Here is a 23170-nt window from a genome sequence, read left to right on the forward strand (position 1 = left end):
CTCCCTAATAGCTGGGACTGCATGTGTGCACAGCACAACACTCAGCTAGGTTTTTATATTTTTGTAGAGACGGTTTTGCCGTGTTGTCTAAGCTGGTCTCAAACTCCTGGGCTCAAGCAGTCTGACTGCCTCGGCATCCAAAAGGCATGAGCCACTGTGCCTGGCCTGAAACGTTCACTTTTGAAATAATTTTGTTATTTTCTCAAACTCTTTCATCGGTCAGCCTTTGCCTCTGGTCACAGTCCAGACTCCTTTGTCATTCTGCAAGGCCCTTTATCATATGTGGTAATGGGTATGAACGCTAACCTTAAACTGGCTTTTTATTCTGGCCCTGCCTGTTACCAAATGTGTAACCTTGCATGGGTTACTTACTCTTTTTTTTTTTTTTTTTTTTTGAGATGGAGTCTCACTCTGTCACGGCTGGAGTACAGTAGCATGATCTCAGCTCACTGCAGCCTCTGCCTCCTGGGTTCAAGGGATTCTCCTGCCTCAGCCTCCTGAGTAGCTGGGGCTACAGGTGCATCCCATTATACCCAGCTAATTTCTTATTTTTGGTAGATACGGGGTTTCACCATGTTGGCCAGGCTGGTCTCGAACTCCTGACCTCAGGTGATCTGCCCACCTTGGCATCCTGAAGTGCTGGGATTACAGGCGTGAGCCACTACACCCGGCCTACTTACTCTTTTTATACTTTAGCTTCCTCTTTGCATAAAAAGGGCTAATGGTAGTATTGACCTCATGGGATGTTGTGAGGATTGAATGAGATGATATAAAATATTTCAAAACAGTGCCTGATGCATGGTAAACATGTCAGCTGTTGATGACTGTTTGCTTTCCCCTGGTTTCCTGCCCCGCCCCGCCCCTCCCCTCCCCACCCCTCCTATCTTTCTTTCTTTCTTGCTTTCTCGCTTTCTTGCTTTTTTCTCTTGCTTTCTTTTTTCTTTCTTTCTCTATCATCTCTCCCTCCTTCCCTCCCTCCCTCCCTCCCTCCCTCCCTCCCTCCCTCCCTCCCTCCCTTCCTCTCTCCCTCCTCTCCTCCCCTCCCCTCCCCTCTCCTCTTCTCTCCTCTTTTATTTAAGCTGTTGGTTTCACCTGTAAAATGGAGAAGAATAAGAACAATACCTAACCCTGCAGGACTGTTGTTAAGGATTAGAGAAAATAAATATTTGCAAAGTGTTCAACACAGCGTTCAGGAACTGATAGCTGCTAGTGATCCCACCCTTGTCCCATCCCCCTCATCCAGTTCTGTGATTCTGGTTAACTCTTACAGGTTTTGACGTGAAGGACCATGCTCAGAAGCAGGAGACTGCCAACAGCCTGCCGGCCCCGCCTCAGATGCCCCTGCCGGAGATCCCTCAGCCATGGCTGGTGAGTCAAAGTCCCAGTTCCAGCGGTCACTGATGGAGGCCTGGGGGTACTTACGGGCTCCGGAGGCCCGTGATGGAAGCCCAGAGTGGAAGAAGGGAGCTCTTATTTTGCTTGAGGCACGCCCTTGAGTATATTTCTAGGGCTGAGAAGCTGTTAGTGACAGCTGGTTGGTAGATTCTTAAGTGTAGACTTCCCTTGGGAAGCTGGCATTTCTTTGCAGACAACAGGAGCTACGAGTCTGTAGACATCTTTTCTTACATCAGATTAAGAAAAACAAAATTTAGGGGATTTAGCAGATAAAAGTGTCTGTAGACCTTGCGGACTTGACCCACTTCTGAGTTAATTCTGAAGTTGAATACCTTATTCTGAAACTTTGATAGTCATTGTTAGACTTCTTCTGGGGTTAACTAAGAAGTCAGCTATCCATTTTTTTTTCCAAGAGAGAAAAATATGTACATATTTCAGGAATGTATACTTTAGTCTTATGCATTCAGATTCAAAATTTGTTGTTTTAAAAAGATCTGGCGAGGCTCACATATGCAACTTTTTATGTACCATTCAGCTTTTTCTATATTTTCCTGTTTTCTAACTTGTTTACTCAGGGAATTCAGAGTGTCATTCAAAGTTAGGGCAAAATCAGTTGCAATTCTCTTTCTATGTTTGCTTTCAGTATGAATCATCTGATGATCTCTCTGCCAGGATAGGAACTGTGGGCAGGCAGGGCTGTTGGTCATTCACCCCTGCTCTGCCTGGGCCTGGTACAGTGCTCAAGAGTCTTGGACTGCAGCAGGCACAGAGGGAAACAAGCACTTACCGGGTTCCTGCCACACGCCACCAGAAATCACAACTCATTGACTCCCACAGCTCAGCCTCAAAGAGCCCCTGCCACTCTTCTTATCTGGAGAGGCGTGTGTGCACCCATTTTTCCGGGAAGAAAGCTGAGACCCAGTGAAGGTGTGTGATTTGTTCAACATCATGTAGTAAGTAGAGAGGGCAGAGATTGCAACATTCATTTCAAATTTCTGCTTTTCTCAACGATACAAGTTCAGAGGTGTGGCAGCAAATTAGACGCAAGCTCGCCCCAGATCCAGGGAGGCCGCAGGCTGCAGGGGCAGTCCAGGAGCAAGGCCGCCTGCTTCCTGCCCTGGTGCCGCCCCAGACGCCTCGTGTGATTTGGGGAGATTAATGTAACCTCTGTGCCTCAGGATTATCCAGGAGATGGGAAGAGTGAATATGTCTCAAGTGCTTAGGATATATTTAAGTCCTGTGCTCTAATCACTTCTTAGAGCAGCACGTCTCAAACTTTAACCTTCAGCTAACCACCTGGGCATCTTAATGTGCAGGTTCTGGTTCACTAGGTGTGGATGAGGCCGTTGGTGCTACCCTTCTCCCCCACCTGCCCCCTCCTCCCCTCCTTCCCCCCCCACCCTCCCTTCCCTTCCCCTCCCACCCTATTTCCTTCCCTTCCCCCCTCCCACCCTCCCTTCCATTCCTCTCCTCCCACCCTCCCTTCCCTTCCTCCCCTCCCACCCTCCCTTCCCTTCCTCCCCTCCCACCTTCCCTTCCCTTCCTCCCCCTCACCCTCCCTTCCCTTCCCCCCTCCCACCCTCCCTTCCCTTCCTCCCCTCCCACCCTTCCTTCCCTTCCTTCTCTTCCTTCCCTTCCTCCCCTCCCTCCCTCCTTCCTTCCCTCTCTTCCTCCCTTCCTCCCTGCCCTCCCGCCTTTCCCTCTCTCTGTCCCTCCGTTGCCCTCCCCTCCGCTCCCCTGTCTTTCCTCTTTCCTCTGCTTTCTGCTTTCTTCTTTCCTCTTCATCCCTCCTCCCTCATTCCTCTTCTTCCCTCTTCCCTCTTTCCTTTCTCTTTTCTTGACAGGGTCTTGCTCTGTCACCCAGGCTGGAGTGCAGTGGCTCTTTCATAGCTTATTGCAGTCTCAACATCTTGGACTCAAGCAGTCCTCTCTCCTCAGCCTCCCAAGTACCTGGGATTGTGGGTGTGACCCACCCCGCCCGGCTCATTTGCTGTTTTTAGATATAATGTGATATTAAAGTCCAGAAGTATATGATTGTTAATTTAAAAGATGAAGAGCTAGATGGGAAATCAGTAGTTCCTCCATTTTCTGGCTTCATCTTCTGGTTTGTTTTCATTTTTCTTAGTAAGGTTGTCTGGAATCTCTGGCTTTCCTGTGATGGGTCTTATGTTTCATCTTCACATTCCATATTGGGAAAGCTGTTCTGAGATTGAGGGAGCACTGAGAACAATTAGAAGCAGCTGAGGTGGGACGAGGTGGCTGCCTGTCATCCCAGCCCTTTGAGAGGCCAAGGTGGGTGGATCGCCTGAGCTCAGGAGTTCAAGACTAGCCAGGGCAACATAGCAAAACCACTTCTCTACGGGAAATACAAAAATTAGCTGGTTATGGTAGTGTGCAGCTGTAGTCCCAGCTACTCGGGAGGCTGAGGTGGGAGGATCGCTTGATCCCGGGAGGTGCAGGTTGCCATAAGCCAAGATTGCACCACTGCGCTCTAGCCTGGATGACAGAGTGAAACTCTGTCTCAGAAAAACCAAAAACTAGCTGGGTGTGGTGGCTCATGCTTGTAATCCCAGCACTTTGGGAGGCCAAGGTGGGTGGATCACTTGAGGTCAGGGGTTCAAGACCAGCCTGGCCGACATGGTGAAACCCTATGTCTACTAAAACTACAAAATTAGCTGGGTGTGGTGTTGGGCACTTGTAATCCCAGCTATTCAGGAGGCTGAAGCAAGAGAATTGCTTGAACCCAGGAAGCAGAGATTGCAGTGAGCCAAGATCGAACCATTGCACTCCAGCCTAAGCCACAGAGTAAGACTCCCTCTCAAAAAAAACCCCAAACTAAAACGAAAGCAGCAGCTGGAAGAGTAGCAGTGGTCCTGTGACAGTCATGGACTCTTCTCTAGTGCTGCTGAGGTACCCTCCCACCGGCTCTGGACCAAACTGTATGTCCCTGACGTGCCAACTGGGTGGAGCGAAGGAATGCCAGTTTCAGGCGACGAGTTCTCCCGACTGGTCAACGTTTTCCCCCAGAGCCCGCCTCTGTGCTGTCCTCAGATGTAGTTCATTACTCACGATTCGTTCACCCTCTTTCTCCCTCCCTCGTCCTCTCTCCTCGTCTCCTGCTCCCCCCTGGCCTATGCTCTGCTCCTGCCTGTGGTAGCAAAATGACAAGCTAGACTGGGTTTCGGTACGTAAGAGGCTCTTCCACCGGTATAGTCCGAACTGGCCAATCAAAAATGCTGGTGAAAGTGAGAAAATTTTAAAAAGGTGCACATTAACGTGTGCCTTCAATACGCCAAGTTGACACGAACGATTGAAGTGTCGGAGTGACCACCGGTGTGAGCTGCCGTACCTAAATGAATACTTTTTGAGTAAAGTTTGCCAGCGGGTGATTTCTCCCTCCTGGTGCTTAGTGCATGGGTAGCAAGGTGATTTTCCCTGGATGTCTCAGCCGTGCTTACTTCCCAGAAAACCACTGTGTTTTGCTGTAAGCCAAGAGCCACATGCTTCGGTGTTGAGCTACTCATGGGCTCTGGCCCGTCTTTTCTGCGTACTCTATACCTGTGTTACACTGTGAGTAATTTCCAGTTTTTGTAACAATCTGAGCTTAGAATCCCTAGAATTTTATGCGTGTTGCCCTGTCTTTTTTTGGTTTGTTTTAAGAGACAGGGTGTCACTTTGTTGCCCAGGCTGAAGTGCAGTGGCACAGTCATAGCTCACTGCAACCTCGAATTCCTGCGCTCAAGCAATCCTCCTGCCTAGGCCTCCCAAAGTGCTAGAATTCCAGGCATGAGCCACTGTGCCCTGCCCAGTTTGTTTTGACTGAACCTTTCTACAGCATCTCAGAGAATCATCAGCTCGCCTTTTGCACTCATTTTTTTCATTGGTTTGTTATGTAATGATCAAATTCAAGTGAATAATTATAGTAATAAGAATTTAAAGAACATAGCTGACTCTTGGTGAATACACAACTCAACAGGTGGGACGGTTTTTGTAGACACCCAGAGAGGAGCCTGCAGCCATGAATGTTTGGCATCTTAGGGATATCAGGGTGTTTTACAGGAGAACAGAGCAGCTGTCAACTCCGTGAGTCAGGGAGGTGGGGCTTGGTTAAGATAGCTCGGCTGTAGTTTTCTGATAGTTTTTTAGTGAATTTGGGATTTAGCAAGGCAGCTAGTCACTAAGTACATTCAGTTTGCCTTTAACGAATTGACTTTTGGCCAGTTGGTCATTTTGCTATTGGTGAATTGATTCAAGAGAATTTGCTTATAATGAGGTCAAGATGGAACGGGTAGGCAGCTGTGCCAGGCAGAGAGTGTGCTGTAAATTAAAGCACAAGCCAGAGAAACAGCCAGTTACACCAGGAGCATTGCAGGTAGCTCTGCCTTGCTGGATAATGGGATTTGGGCAGGAAATCCACAGCTGAGGCCGGAATTCTCTGCAGGGGCTGAATTACAAAGGACCTGTGTGTTGTGATGAGAAGTTGGGAATTGTGTGAGAGCAGCAGCAAACCATTGAAGGACTGTTAGTGTCCGACTGACTGCAGCTAGGTCCTGGTTCTCATGCAGTGACCCACAGCTGCACTTGCTTTTTCCTGTTTTGTGGCGTGAATTGAATATTGCCTTCTGTCATGGTGTTTTGTATTATAAACTCTTTAACAAACAGGTTATCTTTTACCTTGTTATCCTTTTAGTGTGTAATACAACCCGTATTCAATAGTTTATAATAAAGACTGAGGTGCCCTGTGTGACTTAGTGCTTCTTCCTGCCTGGCTCATGTGTCCTCGGAAGTGCTCACAAGAGATGAGATGTGTGTGTAGTGTGGAAGTCTAGAACTTCCAAACCTTGGAAGTCACAAGTGTGGGCTGTAGCATGTTTTATACTCTGCTTTCTCTCCCTGGCTTTTCAAGGGCAGACTCAGATAGACTAAAATATGCATCTATTCAGAAAACGGTTTGTGGGAGAGCTGGCTGTGCTTTTGTCTTTTTTTTTTTGGAGACAGTCTGGCTCTGTTGCCCAGGCTAGAGTGCAGTGGTGCGATCTGGGCTCATTGCAACTTCTGCCTCCCTGGTTCATGTGATTCTTCCACCTCAGCCTCCCAGTTAGCTGGGATTATAGGCACACACCACCATGCCCGGCTAATTTTTTTTGTATTTTTAGTAGAGACAGGGTTTGCATCATGTTGCCCAGGCTGGTTTCAAACTCCCGGGCTCAGGTAGTCCACATGCCTTGGCCTCCCAAAGTGTTAGGATTATAGGTGTGAACCACTGTGCCTGGCCTGTGCTTTTCAAAATATTCTTGTTTTGTTTCAAGGGAGAGTTGTGCAACTATCAGACTGATTGAGTTTCGTTTGCAGCAAGTGCTAAAAAAGCCTTTGAAAAGGCGAGCCCAGGTAGGTCCTGGGAAATGGATCCCGTCTGTGCTGACGCTGGCTGCTGTGACCCACTGCCCAGCTCTCTGCAGCCAGCTCGCTTAAGGGGTCTTACCGTAGGAGCGTAGTTTGTGCGGCACCCCCGACCCTTCTTCAGTGTTGCATTGTGTCTCAGCTAGGGATATCTCACATCTTCGTGACTGAGGAGAAAAAAGAGCAAGATAGGCTCCTTTTGGGGCTGTCCTGCAATACATACAATTCTAGATCAAGGCATTTTCTTGACATATTTTCGTTTGACAAGCAGCCTGAGGTTACATTGTGTTTCAAGGGGTAGCAGGGAGCAACTTAATTCATTGGTACTTTAGGTCCAAAGCTTATGTAAATTTGATGCCTTTTTATGCCAGCAGATATGGTGAAATTTCCTTTTATTGTGGTAAAATACCTATAACATAAAATTTACCATTTTAGGCCAGGTGCGGTGGCTCACGCCTGTAATCCCAGCACTGTGGGAGGCTGAGGCAGGCAGATCACTTAAGGTCAGGAGTTTGAGACTAGCCTGACCAACTTGGCGAAACCCTTTCTCTACTAAAAATACAAAATTAGCTGGGTGTGGTGGTGCATGCCTGTAATTCCAGCTACCAGGGAGGCTGAGGCAGGAGAACCGCTTAAACCGGGGAGGCAGAGTTTGCGGTGAGCCAAGATTGTGCCATTGCATTCCAGCCTGGACAACAAGAATGAAACTCTGTCTCAAAAAAAAAAAAAAAAAAAAGTAGCATTTTAGTCATTTTAAGTGTACAGTTCAGTATATTTAAAATAACTGAAATACCATGAAGTGCATTCGTAGTATTGTGGTGCCGTCAACACCATCCATCTCCTTATTTTTCCCAAGTGGAAACGCTGTCCCCTTAAACGCTAACTCCCCATTCTCCCCCACTCCCCTGCCTCCTGCCCCTGGCATCCACCGTTCTGCTTTCTGTCTCTAGGACAGTGAAGTTTTTGTTTGTTTGTTTGTTTGTTTTGTTTGAGGGTCTCATTCTGTTGCTCAGGCTGGAGTGCAGTGGCATGATCACAGCTCACTGCAGCCTTGACCTCTCAGGCTCAAGTGACCCTCCCACCTCAGCCTCCCGAGTAGCTGGGACTACATACAGATGTACACCACCACACCCGGCTAATTTTTGTATATTTTGTGGAGACGGGGTTTTGCCATGTTTCCCAGGCCAGTCTTGAACTCCTGGGCTGAAGTGGTTCTCTCCTTGCCCTCCTGAGTAGTGGGGACTGCAGGTGTGAGCCCCACACCTGGCCTGCAGCCGGGAAGTGTGGCTACCAGGCGTTTCTGTCTTCTCGTCGATTGCGTTTAGTCCTTTCTCCGGTACTCACAGCAGCCTCGTTATCTGTTTGACAGATGACATTGCAAGGCTCTTTGAGAGTCTGTGACAAAATTGGCTCTTTTACCAGTTGCAGAGTTGGGGCTAAAGCCCACGGTTTAAAACAAGAAAAGCATTCATTGTCCGGTGGCATCAGATGTGACCCTTTGGTGGGTGTGAGCTGTCTTGTTTGCCTTTTTCACCCGTCTGTCAGGAATCTCAGTTCTGGCTCATGTCTGATCCCAGTGGCATCTTTGTTTTCAATTCACTTTATGGCTGGATTCCACTCTGTCCTGTGTACGCCCCTGGTGGGTCGCCTGGCCTTCCATCTGGATGCCTGCCTGCTGGTGGTAAAGGGAGGGAAGATGGCATGGCCCCACAGGGCTCTCATTCTTTGTCATGCATAAGTAAAAGGAGAGAAACTTGAGGAAAGTATGTGTGACAGTCTTCCCAGTGTTTACTGAAGCCCGTGTGGAATGCAGACTTCACAGTGATCACGATGGAATGGGGTGTGATTTGGGTAAAGACTTGCATTTCACAGAGAAGAGTATGTAATCAGAATTCTTAGTGTTAGAAACCATTTTTGCAGCTTAAACTATAACATTTTATTATCCATTGCAAATGACTTTGGACCAGTCCTCAGTTTCCCTTAGCGGCAGGGTTCCTTTCTGCAGATGAGCAGCAGCACGGGAAGGTTAGATTTTGGCATGAATGCCACGGGGTGCTGCTAAAATACGTCAGTTAGAAAAGGGTTTTGCCAATATGCATGGAATTGGAACTTGAGCCCTGATTTTCTTATTTCAGATTATATATTTTTTGGCTGTTACTCTTAACAGATTTTAATCCCTGTTACCAGAAAAACAGAATCTAGAGGTGTCGTCGTATATATAAAATTAAAGTCAGAAAGGGATTCCACATCCTAGGTGTATGTATTTCTCAGGTAAGATCAGATCTTGTCATTGATTGGTGTTTCTCATGGAAAGGACTAAGCAACAGATTGAGGTAGGGGTAGGGAAGGCAGTGGGGAGCAGCAGACCCAGGGCGAAGCGCCTGCCGTGAGCTGAGCGGAAGGTGGGAAGGTGCTGGGTCTGTGCTGGGTGCGGGGAGGGGAGTCTTTCTAAGAAATGGCGCCTCTGCTTGTGCTGTGTGATGTGGCGGCCAATGGTTTGGACCCGTGCAGTCTTGGTCGGTCGATTGGTTGGTTCCTTCTTTACAGCTTGTCTGCTAAGCCCCTGTGGGGTAGGTGCTGAGGCTGCAGAAGCAACAGATGCCACACTGCTGTGCCACAGCTTCCAGGTCAGCAGGCCGCGCCCACTCTGGCTGACTTCTGTGGATGAGCATGTCCAGCCCCGGGCAGGGTCTTTAATCTCCGGAGTCTCGATTTCCTCATCTGTGAAATCGTAACTGAGATGCTGACATCGGAGTGTTACTTTCTGAACGAGAGAAAATATGTATCAAGCATCCCAGGACCGTGGCTGCCACATTGTAGGCAGATGGCCAGTACAGGCTGGGCATCCTGCTTCTGGCAATCCAGAATGCCCAGTGAGCATGTCCTTTGAGCATCATGTCAGTGCTCAAGAAGTTTTGGATTTTGGAGGATTCTGGATTTTGGATTTTGGGATTTGGGATGCTCAAGCAGTAAGTACATAATGCAGATATCCCAAAATCCAGAACAAAACAAAACAAAAATCAAAATCTGAAACATTTCTGGTCCCAGGCATTTTGGAGAAGAGATTGTTGACCTGTAGTAATAACAATAATAATTATCACTGTTTTTATGCCATATCATTTTACAAACATAATTATTGATTGATTCGAGACAGCATCTCACTCTGTCACCCAGGCTGGAGTGCAGTGGCACGATCATGACTCACTGCAGCCTTGGCCTCCCAGGCTCGAGCAGTCCTCCCACCTCAGCCTCCCTAGTAGCTGGGACTATAGGTGTGCACCATCATACCTGGCTAATTTTTGTATTTTTGGGGGGAGGGGGAGATGGGATTTTGCCATGTTGCCCAGGCTGGTCTTGAACTCCTCGCTTCAAGCGGTCCTCCCACTACAGCCGTTATTATTATTATTATTATTATTATTGGAAAGAGAATTCTCTTTTTGTTTAAAGAATTCGCTTTTCATTAAAGTAGCAATGACAGATACCGAGCGGCTTTCCTTTCCAAAAGATGGGAATTAAAATTATGGCCAGTCCTGTAAGCCTGCAAGCATAGGTTAGACGGCTCTGCTGCTGTGTAAGTACTGATTTTCTCTAGTGCAAGATGGAGACCTTATGGGAGAAATTTACAACACCTGAAGATAGATAAGATTTTCTAAATTCAAAGGTTCAGGAGCTTTTACTCAAGTATTAATTTGAGGGAAAATATTTTAGTGAACTTGAGAGTTCCCTAGTCACTGGCACAGTGCAGGTTCCTTCTCATTTCCAGGGCACAGCAGGGGTGAAGATGAGTTGTTCTCTGAGGAGGGTAGTTTCTCATATTTCTTTTTAAGTGTCTAAAGATGCCATGATGGTTAGACTTTGAACCCTTGTTTTCCCTTTTTCTTTTTTTTCCCCAAGATGGAGTCTTGCTCTGTGCCCAGGCTGGAGTGCAACGGTGCCATCTCAGCTCACTGCAACCTCCGCCTCCTGGCTCAGCCTCCCGAGTAGCTGGGATTACAGGCACCCACCACCACGCTCGGCTAATTTTTGTATTGTTAGTAGAGATGGGGCTTCATTAAGTTGGCCAGGCTGGTCTCTAGTTCTTGACTTCGTGATCCGCCCAGCTCAGCCTCCCAAAGTGCTGGGATTACAGGCGGGAGCCACTGCACCCAGCCCAGTGACCCTTGTTTTCTTAGCTTGTGTTTTGTGAGTGGCAGCACAGGAAACAGCGGGGACAGATGTAGGACGTATGAGGGGTATGTGCACAGGCTGGATCTCTCCCGATAGTGAGGGGGAGTTGACTGACTCCGTGGTGGTGTGTGGTGCTGACATTCAGTGGCACGTTTGAAGGACAGAGATTCGCACGTCCTTCATCCTGTGGGAGGACACAGGGTTGGCTCTCAACGGAAGTTTGGAAGAGGTAAAGTTGGCCTTGCTGTCTGTGGACCTGGAACTTTCTACGAGTGCTGGCATTGGACTCTCAGAGCTGGGCGGGCACTGGAGGTTGTCATGACCTGACGCCCTTGTTTTAGGTGAGGGAATGGGGACGTGGAGTGTTGGCAGGTTGCAGAAGTGCAGGAACAAGCCGGCCCTGGACGTGACGCGGCTGTGCGCCTGAGTCTTCACCCTTCACTGGACTCTCTTATTTCCTGCCCGGCCTCTGCTTTCCCAGGGCCCCTGTTGGAAGCCTGCCTCCCCTGTTGTGTACCTTTGCAAATTCCATGAATTGTGCTTTCAGTGAATTCTTCTCTATTGGAAAGGATCGGAAAGGCTTGCTCCTCTGGAAAGAGTGGTAGTCAGTGACGGTTTGCTCATCTGTTCAGCTCTTCTCCTGTTTGACTTTAACAAGCCTGAAGTGTCTGATTTCAAGGATAAGTGGTATTTGAGAGTGGAGTGATTCTCTAGCGGTATTATTTTCTGAGGAGTATTATTTCAAAATGAAGGTAGTTCTATTTTTTAAATGATATTTAAAATAACATACTATGCAGAAAATTGAAGCATTCCAGATTGAATCTAAAAAGAGGCAGCCACTATTGACACTTTTGGTGAATGACCTTCTGCCTTTGTGTATATGTAAGCATAAACACACACGTTGTGTAAAGGGATCATAGTACACCTGTGTTCTTTCCTTCAGCAGCATCTTGCAGAGGTTTCTAAAGTAAATGACTGTACACATGGACTGGCCTTTTAAGTGTCTGTCTGTCTGTGGATGTAGCAATATATCTGAGTGGTCTTCTCTTGAACATGTAGATTGTTTTGGATTTTACTAAACAAACTTGTATTGAACATCCATATATATATATTCATGTGACCAATTGACCTTTTTGGTATATATTTTTAGAAGTGGAATTATTGGGTCTCAGAGGCGTACTGAAAAGGTTATGCCAAGTACATGACCACCAGTAATAGGGTTTGAAAGTGTCTGCTCAGAACCCCATCAATTCAGAGAGTAAGTTCCTTGCAGCACCCAGGAAGGGAGTCTGACCTGTACTATTTCACAAACATTTGTTTGATTCAGCTATTTGTCATGCTTTTCCAGGACATGAATAATTTGATTGTTTGACTATGCTAAAAGGAAGTTGGAACACCCTGTGTTTCATGAATAAAAGATACTCAGTTTTATTCAGTGACTCAAGCAGCTCTTTTCCAAAAGCAACCAGCAGAGACTTTAACTGGGATGTGGCCTCCTGTACAGACCTCGCCTGGTGCTGGGCACCACGTGTCAGGTTCTGTTGGAAGAGCTGCCTCTGTATGGAGATATGAAGGACCTGGAGATGGTCCAGCATAACGCCACAGAATGGTGACGGTTTGGGAAGCCAGCCTTCTGTTAGGAGGGCAAAGGAGTCGGAGTTATTTAGCCTCGGGAACAAGGACTGGGGGCGGGAGGGAGGAACTGTCTGGAAGTCCATGAAGGAATATTCTGCGGATGATCCGGAGTGAGTTCTCCTCTTCATCTGGTGAGAGGCAGGTACGGGTTGAATCTGCAGTGGGTGATGAGTCATTCACAAAGGCCTTCTTGGCTTCGGAGATGAGTTATATAGAAAGTGATGGAGTCACATTTTCTGGAGAGTTTACATTAGAAAAAACACAACAGCCCCATAATTTCAATAGAACATTGTTCTACTTGGAACTGTAACTGAGGAGATTTCAATTTGGGGCCTCTGCTTTCTTCCATTCCTGGTGACATACCTCGTCCCAGTTTGTTTACAGAATCTAGGTAGTGGGAAATTGCTGTATGCTATTCATAGGAAAAAGGGGAGAGAGAATATGAATATTGAAAAGGTCTTTAACAGACAGACCTGGTGTTTGAAAACTCCAGCTGGCAGTTACTTAGTGTCTGATTTTGAGCAGGTTTAGATTCTGAACCTCCGTTTCTGCATCTGTAAAATATAAGGTAATAGAACACGTGCCCTAAAGGATTCCCGTGTGGATTGATTGACGTTCCTGTAGCCAGTGCAGAAGTGCCTAGCATAGTGCTGGCCAGAGAGCAGACACTGGGCAAATGCTGGCTTTTCTGCCATTCAGCTGTCCCTGTTGGCAGGAGGACCAGGGAGAGACACACCAGCAAGTCCTGTAGATGGTTGTAGGAGGGAGAGGCTGGGGTGGATTAGAGCTGTCAGGAACATTTAAGAAAAGATGGGACTTGAGCGGAGTCCTGAAGGCCAGGTGGGGCATAGGTTGTCCCAAGGTGTGGAGTGAGCCCCCAGCTCTTCCATATTCTAAGGCTGTGGCTTCACAACCCGAGAGTGCATCACTCTCTGAGTGTGTTAAAAAACTGTGACATGATTGGTTTTAATAAGGAATGGATTCCATCTCTGGAGAATAATTTCTAGTTTGTTTTAGAGAGTGGCTCCCAGGTGACTGGCTTTTTTAAAGCTTTCCTAGCACACAGCAGGGATATGGTGAGAATGTGGGCAAGCCTCACTCATGCACTCAGCCAGCGTGGCTGCCCAGCTCACTCTGTGGTAGGTGCTGGGTGCGCCTGAGTATCTGTGTCCCCAGAGCCTACCGCCTGTGGCAGAGCCTTGGCATCTCAGGCAGAGTCTGAGACCAGCAAAGGCTGGCGTGTGTGGAGTGTGTGAGGAAAAAGGGACGCGCAGACACTGTCTCGGACCCTGGGGCAGGGTCTGAACAGGCTCAGTCCTACGCAGGGGAAGGGGAGTTCGTGCTGCAGATGCTCCGGTGAGACGCTGCACGCACGCGGAACCTGGAGATCCGGTGTGGCCTGGACGGCATGCGGCCGGGCTGGGGCGGGGATGTGCGCAGGAAAGTGGAGAGACGCATCAGGACTGGCCTCCCGAGCCTCTTCGAAGGATGAGGTTCTCTTTTGAGAGACTTTACAAAGGAAAGAGGAAAAGACCGGCCACATCTGCTAACTGGAAATACCGAATTTCCTTCTAATGGTCATGCTGATTCCTGTGTCGCTTTTCCTTTCTTCCCAGCCTCCCGACAGTGGGCCTCCGCCATTGCCCACGTCCTCCCTCCCGGAAGGTTATTACGAGGAAGCCGTGCCGCTGAGCCCCGGAAAAGCTCCAGAATACATCACGTCAAGTGAGTGGCCAGCCCTGCCCAGCCACGCCGCCTGTGGTCTGCGGCACTGTTGCAGAGCCTGTCCGCTTTCTGGGCAGGAAGGAGAACAGGGCAATAAACACATGGGCCAAGTTATTTTGGAACCCAAAGAGATTGTCAGTGGAGGAAAGGTTTTGAGAAGGACACCGGGTGCCTCACGCAAGCCTCTGTCTATTCCGCCTGCTGTCCTCCTGGCGTCTCAAAGGCAGGGAAAGCTTACTGCTGTGGCGACAGGCGTCAGCATACAGAAGAGAAATGGCTCTTTGCGGTATGTTTTTGGGTGCGTGCTACAGCCCCCACTTCCTCAGTCTTTGATGCTCTTGGGCTGCATCCCTCCTGCCACGGTTAGAACAGTTTCCAGCAGCCTGCCTGTTGGGCTGGAAACAACTGGGTACAGCACAAATACGCGTCTCGGTCGTAGACGTCCGGCTTTTTCTTGTCTTGGGGGACGGGTTCCGTCAGACAGTTTTTGCCTAAGCCCTGGTCCTCCCGGACCCAGTTAGGTGCCTGCCGGTGGCGCGCAGAGCTACCCGTTCGTTAGTACCCAGCTTCAAGTTCGGCTAAAGCGTGACATGCCAGCGTTGAATCTCGAGAATTTGTTTTTATTTAATTGTTGCTGTGTATCTCTTTCCGTATCTGTCTGGCAGGGAGCTACCATCTCATAATATAGTTGAATAGTTGAATAGATGTGAACTTACAGAATCCAGTCGGCTTTTTAAAAATAAAAGACAGCTGGGTGGCAAGTGACAGAGTGGTTGCTGGTTGTACTCGGAAGGCTGCTGGTGTGTTGATGCTCTGGGCGTGGTCTTTGGCTTCATCTGTCTCCTTAGGGAGTCGCTGTCCTTTTACCCGGAGTCCTTTGGCTGTTCCCTGCCACACAGAGACTTTGCAGTTTGGCTTTGTCTCCATGGCAGTTTGTGGACGCAGCTGTTCCACCGAAGCAGGCTCTGTCTTGATGGCTGGAAGGAGGTCGTAACGGGAGCTTCCCCGTTGGCTTGCTTCTCTGAGTGTGGGCACGGGAGGCGGAAGAGCCAGGCCAGCTGCACTGATGCCCCTGAGGGCACAGGCTGCTCGCTCGCCCGCCTGTCTCCGCAGCTTCTGGAGCAGGCCGGGCACAGCTGGGCCGCATGCCAGTGAATAGTTGTTGTGCGCTGGATGAGAAAAGGTATAGTCCTGACAAGGTGGTTATGGATTTTTAGGTTTTGAGAATAATTTGTCGACTATTTAAGAAGATAGTAGATTAATTAGAAAACAAATTAAATGTCTTGATGTACCTCAGAACTTCATTGTTTCCTGTCTTTGTAATGGCAGTGAGTAAAGACAAGTACGTTTTCTTGTTAGGTTACTTTCTAGCATTTGGGACGTTTGTCTCTGGCCTTCCCCCTGCAGTGTACTTTCAAGGCTGGAAGCAGAGTGACTGATTTTGCGGGCTGTCGGTAATTTTCTTTCTGAGGAGCTGCATGTAGCTGGTGGCTCACAGCCTCTTCGCTGGGGCTGCTCCTCAGCCGCTGAGCCTGGAAGGAAAGGTGAGCGGGGAGCTGACGCCTGGGGAGCGCGGAGACAGCAGCGGTGGTGCACGGCCGGCCGCTTCTCCAACGCGGGACTCTCAGCTGGCGGCCCAGGATGGCAGCCGCCCCTCCCTTGAAGAACAACAGTGTGGGTTGACTTGTCAGCTCAGTTCAGGATCCTGTCACCCTCAGTTAGATGCGAACTTTGAGATGGTTTTGTTGAATGTGTGTGGGTTATGGTCTCATCAGAGAAGCCAAACCACTTTGAATGTCATGGATCGAAGAGGTCATTGAAGGAATGAGAGCCTGTGCAATTGTGAGAACTTCTTCCTTGGAAGAAGGCAGTTTCTGCTGTGTCCGGTCGGGCTAGGTGAGGAATTGGGAAGCGGGACAGACAGACTGGAGCCCGCATCTCTCCTGATGGCATGGGTGACCAGCAGCAGCCCATGCCAGCCACAGCAGTCCCTGTCCCTCGCCGACCTGCGGAGTCCGGGCCGCTGCTCCCCTCTGCCTTCCATATCACTCCCGATTTCTCTCGTGGCCACCCTAGCCCAGAATCGTCTAGGAAAGGGAAGTTTGGGAAGTGTGGTTCCGGCCTTGCTAGGCGGATACAGTAGAAAACCACCGCAGTTTCTCTTTGGTCAGCTTGGCCCCCATGCATACCTCTTTTAGCCACACTGAGTTTCCCAGTGGAGACAGCAGCGCGTGCTTGAGCCAGACGTGATTCCACCATCGCCCGGGGACGGGAAACTCCCCAGCTCCTCGCAGAGGAGACGGAGCCCCTTTGTCCAGCATTCGGGTGACATCCATTCTCTTCTAGAGCCCATAACCTAAATTCCAAGATATTAACACAAGATTGACTCCTATTAGCCCTTCTTATGTGAGACGGTGGGGGCCTGGGAGAGCGGGGAAGAAGAATTCATTTCTATGTACAGTTACATTCTTATCAAAACAAGGCAGGAAAGCCTGTAACAGGTTGTCTCCACACCTGGTCAGTGTTCATGGCTAGAATGGATCACTTCCTTCTGCTGCTCCTTTCATATTCCGACTGCCCTCATCAAACCCCATGGTGGGTTGTGGTTTTTTTCTTGGTGGGTGATCCGACTTCCTTTCCTGAAAGGTTTGGGCCTTCAGTAGCACTTCTGTCTTGGATGGTCATGACTTCATTACGTTTCATCAGAGGGTGTGAGGCCACAGAGGGGCACTCGGTGGGGTCTCTCAGTGCCCCTGCACGTTCTTCCTTACTCCCACTATGGGGTAACAGCTTCCTCATGGTTGGGGTCCGTCACCTCAGCCACGGCAGGAGCTGCTTCTTTGCCTGTTACTGACATGAAGAGCCTGGTGTGACCAGGTGGCAGTTCCTGCTTCCGGTTCAATGAAACCGTTGCCGTATCTTTGCCTTAGACCAGTGCAGTCCAGCATTTTAGGGAAGGAGAGGAAACATGTTGTTAGTGGGTCACTGTGGGTAATAGTGAGAAGAGACTCCTCTCCTTTCACTGCTTGATCCTTGGGCTGTGAATCTGGGCTGTGGGAGAAACAGCACCACCAAGTCAGAAGGTATACTGCCAGAAGATAGTCTAGTCTGTTGCCACCAAGCCCACAAGGTGTCACCAGTTGGCTGGCACTATAACTGAATATTCAGAAAAAATTATTTTGACCTATTGGGTGAGTGACTTCAGGTTACTGGGGACTATGGCAAGATGAGTGAATTTCCTGAGCTCAGGCCCATTGTCCTGTACTTCAGTGGCTGTAGAGTGCGTTCCCTGGTCGGAAGCAGTGCCGTGGGGATCCCACGATGCAGAGCAGGGCATTGATTCTCTAAGGCCCTGTGGATCCGGAAGGCAAGTTTATTTTAGTGATCTCTTTGTGATGGAAGCGGACCAGCGATAACAACCTGCCATTAGGTGCCGGCTGCTATCCCAGGGATGGCGTCCGGGCGGGGTGTGGGGCGGGAGGTTGGTGTTGGCCTCTGCTGTTTGCAGGTATGGTACTCGGAAGTACCTGGAGATGGATGAATTTCCACGAGTGAGGTCCGTGTTTACCGAGTTCCGTGCGTAACCTCAATCCCTGCCACCAGGTCCACATGTACATGAGCCCATTTGGACAAGAAGTCTGGGGAATGAGGCTGACTGGTGTAGATACAGTGAGTCATGGTATTTACTCAAGTATCAGGATCCTCTCTCTCTGAGGTCTGTTTACATCATGTACACATCTGTGAAAGTCTGTTGACAGCATCTTCTGCAGACCAGTTGTTTGTTACCTGTTTTGTTTTTGTTGTGTTTTGTTTTGTTTTGTTTTGTTTTGTTTTGAGATGGAGTCTCACTCTGTTGCCCAGGCTGGATGGAGTGCAGTGGTGCGATCTCAGCTCACTGCAACCTCTGCCTCCCAGGTTCAAGCAATTCTCTGCCTCAGCCTCCCAAGTAGGGATTACAGGCGTGGGCCACCACGCCTGGCTAATTTTTGTTTTTTTTTTTTTTTGGTAGAGACGGGGTTCTAACATCTTGGCCAGGCTGGTCTTGAACTCCTGACCTGCCTCAGCCCCTCAAAGTGCTGGGATTACAGGTGTGCACCACCACTCCCACCACGTTACCTGTTTATCAATCATGTTCCTCTTCAGTGTTGACCATCCAACCAAACCGTTCGGCAGTGATCAGGAATGGTTGCGGAGGGAGGAGGGAGTGCACAGGGCTACGGCTACTTGCTTGCTCCCGCCTTCTGGAGTGGGTGGAGCCTGCAGCGTCAGGGAGCGGAGCCCATGGCTGCCCCACCCCAGCAGAGCCGCGTGCTGGAGCCTCAGCAGGGCCTGGCTCCCTGTGCTGGCCTCAGAGACGGGCTCTCCTTCCACATCCCTCACAGCTTCTCTTGTGGCCAACCCTACTCCAGCCCGTTCCGAGCCATGGAAGGGGTGTTCCAGTTCAGCTACGCTGACAGGACATCAACTCACCACAATGCTCATTGGGTGTTTTGATTTCCGACTTAGATTTCAGTTTTATGTTGAGCCTTCTGATTTCTCTGTTTTGTCCTCTTCCCCTCTCCCTACTAAAGGGGGATTGATTGAAATGCCCTTTCTGATTCCATGGGGTGTGGGTATGTGTGAGTGAGACACATCATGTGATGCAGCTGGTGTTTGGAGATGATCCCTCACTTCCTCCGAGCCTGATGGATGGTCCCGTGCACAGCATGTTACACCTGTTCCGGGGTTTCAGGTTCACAAGGCGCTATCCTCGTCCCTCGTTTTATCCTCACAGTAACTCCGAGAGAGACAAGATTAATCTTAAAGACACAGAGTCACAAATAAGTTAAATGACTTGCTATGTTCCTCCAGAGTGAGGTCTAGGATGTAGATTGGCCATTTTGAAGCCTAAGTCAGATCTCTTCTCTGTTCACAAGCTTCTGGTGACTTCCGGTCGCACGCAGAGTTCAAGCTGAAGTTCTTCCGCAGACTTCGCTCCTCACCCCTTTACCTGCCGCCTGCTGCTCCCTGCTCACCGCCCCCACCCCAGCCCCTTTACACGATCACAGCAGCATGAAAGAGCGGGAAATCTGTCATACAGAAGGATAGTAATCGTGCAAAACTTTGTGACCCCTAAATAGCTCCTACATTTTGATCCTGTAAAAGTCTCAAGCAGAAAATGATATGGCCGAAGTGAGGGTGTGAGATGGAGAGCCTCTCTCTCCACTCCGGACGCCTCGCCTTCGCAGAGTTGTGTGGGGCAGCTGGAAGGATAGCGGGGAAAGCCCTTTGTGAGTCTGAAAACGCTGGACGCAGCTGCAAAGCACTGTCGTCATTCTTCTGAAACCACGTCGGGACCTGAAGGAGCAGCTCCGGAAAGCAGCCCTCCTTCAGCATCATGCTGTGCGACGCGTCCCCACTCAGAGCGTCCGTTTGTCCCCTTTCTCCCTCACCCGAGGGTGGGACCACAGAGGACCAGGGCTTTTGTCTGTTTGCATCTGGCAGGTAATATGTGCTCAGTAAACACTTACTGAATAAATGAAGGGCTGTGCTTTTCCCCTCCTTTCCTTTGTTTTTGATTTTCTTTACTGAGTTTCAACTCTTTTTTTTTTTTTTTTTTTTTTTTTTTTTTTTTTTTTTTTGGTGAAACGTCTAATACTGTGCTTAGAACTCGACCTCCAAGAGGAAGGAGGGCCACAGCCCCTGCCCTAGAGGAGCCGAGTTTTCTGCCAGCTTCTCACGCTTCCCTCCCTCTGAAAAGTGAGGTCGGAAACCAGGAGAGAGGCCTGCTGAGTCTCTGCTTCTGGCCTCAGCAAAGCCAGTGCATGGAAACAAAAAGGCCGGGCCTGCAGGGCCCTCCAGTCCCCTGAGGACACTTGCCCATCACTTAACCTTTGTCTGTGGTTTGTGTGCCTTTTAAAGATAAATTCTTGCATAATTTGGGTGGAGAGAAAGCATGGCCCGTTGGAAAGTCGTGACGCCCTAACCACCTTCTCGGGGCGCCGTTCCTGGCTCTTTGATGTGCCTGATGTGCAGCGCGTGTGGTACTGCCATTGCCTTTCTGCAGTTTTTTCTGGAATGAACATTTTATAGTTAAAAATAATAGCTTATTGGAGTGTTCTTTAATTTCATCAGAACTACATTATGACAGTAATTCCTGCCCATGAAGCCAGTTTCTGGTGAAGAACAGTGTGGTGGTTAATCTGAGGTGTGAATTTCACTAGATGAGGCGTGCCTAGGGAACTGGGGAAGCATTATTTTTGAATGTATCTGTGAGGTGTCTCTAGAGGACACTGGCATGTGGGTCTGAGTGGCCCCCACGGGGAAGACCCACCCTCGGTGTGGGCAAGCACCAGAGAGAACAGATGGTGGCCCAGGGAGAGCAGAAACAGAGGCAGGGCCGTTTGGCCTCTCTTTTCCTTGAACTAGGGGACATCTTTCTCCCTTGGACATCAGAACTTCAGGCATTCTGGCCTCGGGACCCCAGAACTTATACCAGCACTACTGCCCTCCCCCACTCCCCACCTCCTGGATTCTCAGGCCTTCATCTCAGACTGAGATTTTCGCCATCTGCTTCCCTGGTGCTGAGGCTTTTGGACTTGGACTGAGCCACGCTACGAGCGTCCCAGGGTCTCCAGCTTGTAGACAGCTTGTGGGACTTCTCAGTCTCCATAATTGCATGTGCTATTCCCTGAATTAATCTATCTTCCTTCCTTCCTTCCTTCCTTCCTTCCTTCCTTCCTTCCTTCCTTCCACTCATCTACCTGTCCATCATTCCATTCATCCATGTATCCATCCATCCGTCTGTCTGTCCACCCATCTATCCGTCTATCCAAATGTCTATCTCATCTGGCAGTCTCCTATGGCTTCTATCTCTCTGGAGAGTCCTGACCGATACAAAGAGCATTTCCTAATCAACAACGTCGTTTCAACAGAGTTCACACAGTTCTGTTGTTAGCTCTTTGGTCTGCTGCCTCACTCTACATGAGGTGTAGACATGTGAATGGGATGGGCCTGTGTCTAATCAGTGCCTTCTCTGAGTACCCCTGAGTTAAAACCTTCCTGCTTATCTCTTTGTGAGTACCTGTACCACTTACTACAAGACTAGAAGGCAATCAGGAATTCTTTTCCCTGCTGTCCATTTCTGAGTCTTTCATAATTTTTCACAAAGTGTCCATTACCTCTTTTTTTTTTTTTTTTTTTTTTTGAGGCAGAGTCTTACTCTATCACCAGGCACCAGGTTGAAGTGCAGTCGTGCGATCTCGGCTCACTGCAACCTCCACCTTCCAGGTTCAAGCAATTCTCCTGCTTCAGCCTCCCGAGTAGCTAGGACTATAGGTGCGCACCACCACACCCAGCTAATTTTTGTATTTTTTAGTAGAAATGGGGTTTCACCATGTTGGCCAGGATGATCTTCATCTCTTGACCTTGTGATCCTTCTTCCTCGGCCTCCCAAAGTCCTGGGATTACAGATGTGAGCCACCCGCCCAGTCTCCCAGATGGTGAACTTCTCAAAGTCCTAGGTCATGGCTCTAGCTGGTGGAGCCACCAAGCGGGATCCTGAATGAGTGAGAATCTCTTCTCTTGATGCGGTCATCGCTAAGCATACTTTCTGGAGAGTTCATTTTCCTTTAGGCTCGGTGTTCATTATCCATTAGAGTTTATTATCCTTTATCCTTCTGGCTGTTTGTTGTTTGCTGCTAAGTTGGCTGGTTTTTCTAAAAATGGGTCTGTTATTTGTACTCTCTTAGAAGAAGGCAAGACAGTGAACTTGATTACCTTTTTCATTGTTGTAGAGCTCGGCTCGTTCCCAGGGATAAAAGGCCTACCAGAATAGTTTACTTTTTCCATTTAAAACCCGAAGACTTGGGTTCACGTTTCAGTCCTGTCATTCACCAAGCCTGTGCTCCTAGATGAATCTCACAGTCTTCTAGCCTCCTTCTTCCTTTTCTCTGAGTAAGACTCGTGTCTTCTGTGCCCCATCTGCAGGTGGCTGGGAGGGCCAGTGAGATGGTGGATGTGAGCAACCTTTATAAATCTGGAGCAAGCCTGGCTTTTCGTAGCTTTATCCTAGCACCTGCTATGTAAATATAGATAATTTTTAAAAAGTGGCTGGCATAGAGTAGAGCTCACAACATATTTGTTGAATGAGTGAAATCAAAGGTAGTTTTCCCATTTATAATGAATTTACTCATTCAATACTTTCTTCATTTGTTCATTGTTTACTGAACTTGATGTTCCAGCAGGTGGGCTGAGCCGTCAGGGCTGCATGGTCCTCCTCGCCACTGTGAAAATCATCTTTCTGAAGTAAAGCTAGGATCTGTCCTTGGCCCTCCAGAACCCCTCCGTTTATGTTGGATCCGAGCACAGTGCGCGCTCTGTGGTCTGGCCTCTGCCCGTCTTCTCATTTCATGTTCCATCATTTCCTTCCACATACCCTTGTTCTAGCCGTGCTCAACGTTTTAAAAACCCTCTTGTTATAAAATACATTTACCAGAAAGCGCATAAAATAGTATATGCTCAGTGATTTCTCATAAAGAAACCATCTTGTAACCACCATGCAGGTCAAGGGTAGGACGCTGTCAGCCCCGGAGGCACCCTGCCCCTTCCTAGCACAGCTGAGGGTCACCACGGACTTGGCTTTTGTGGACTCACTCGCGTCCTGTCCGGAGGCGGGAAGGACCTCCGTGCCTCGGCGGCAGCTGATGCTTGTCGGTGCTCTCGCTCATTGTGTTTCTCCTTCTCAGACTTCTTCTTTTGGTTGGCAACAGCTCGTCTCAAAGCCTGGCTCTGAAGTGACGTCTTCTCTGCCATTGTCCCCGTGCCCCTGTGTGTGCTGTCCCCCATGCCCGACTCCATGCCAGCTTGC

At 49.0% G+C, this 23170-nt stretch overlaps 1 protein-coding gene across 9 annotated transcripts in view; it reads left to right on the forward strand.

Moving 5' to 3' along the window:
- AFAP1 (actin filament associated protein 1) overlaps positions 1 to 23170 on the forward strand; it is a 169467-nt gene that overhangs the window by 62546 nt on the left and 83751 nt on the right. For all 9 annotated transcript variants that reach the window (XM_039468405.2, XM_074395851.1, XM_074395849.1 and 6 more), the window contains 2 exons: positions 1271 to 1368; positions 14214 to 14322. In XM_039468405.2, the coding sequence (XP_039324339.1) occupies positions 1271 to 1368; positions 14214 to 14322 (207 nt within the window). The remainder of the gene's footprint in view (positions 1 to 1270; positions 1369 to 14213; positions 14323 to 23170) is intronic.

Source organism: Saimiri boliviensis, chromosome 3, assembly GCF_048565385.1.
Source record: "Saimiri boliviensis isolate mSaiBol1 chromosome 3, mSaiBol1.pri, whole genome shotgun sequence".
In the NCBI taxonomy this organism is placed as follows: Eukaryota; Metazoa; Chordata; class Mammalia; order Primates; family Cebidae; genus Saimiri; species Saimiri boliviensis.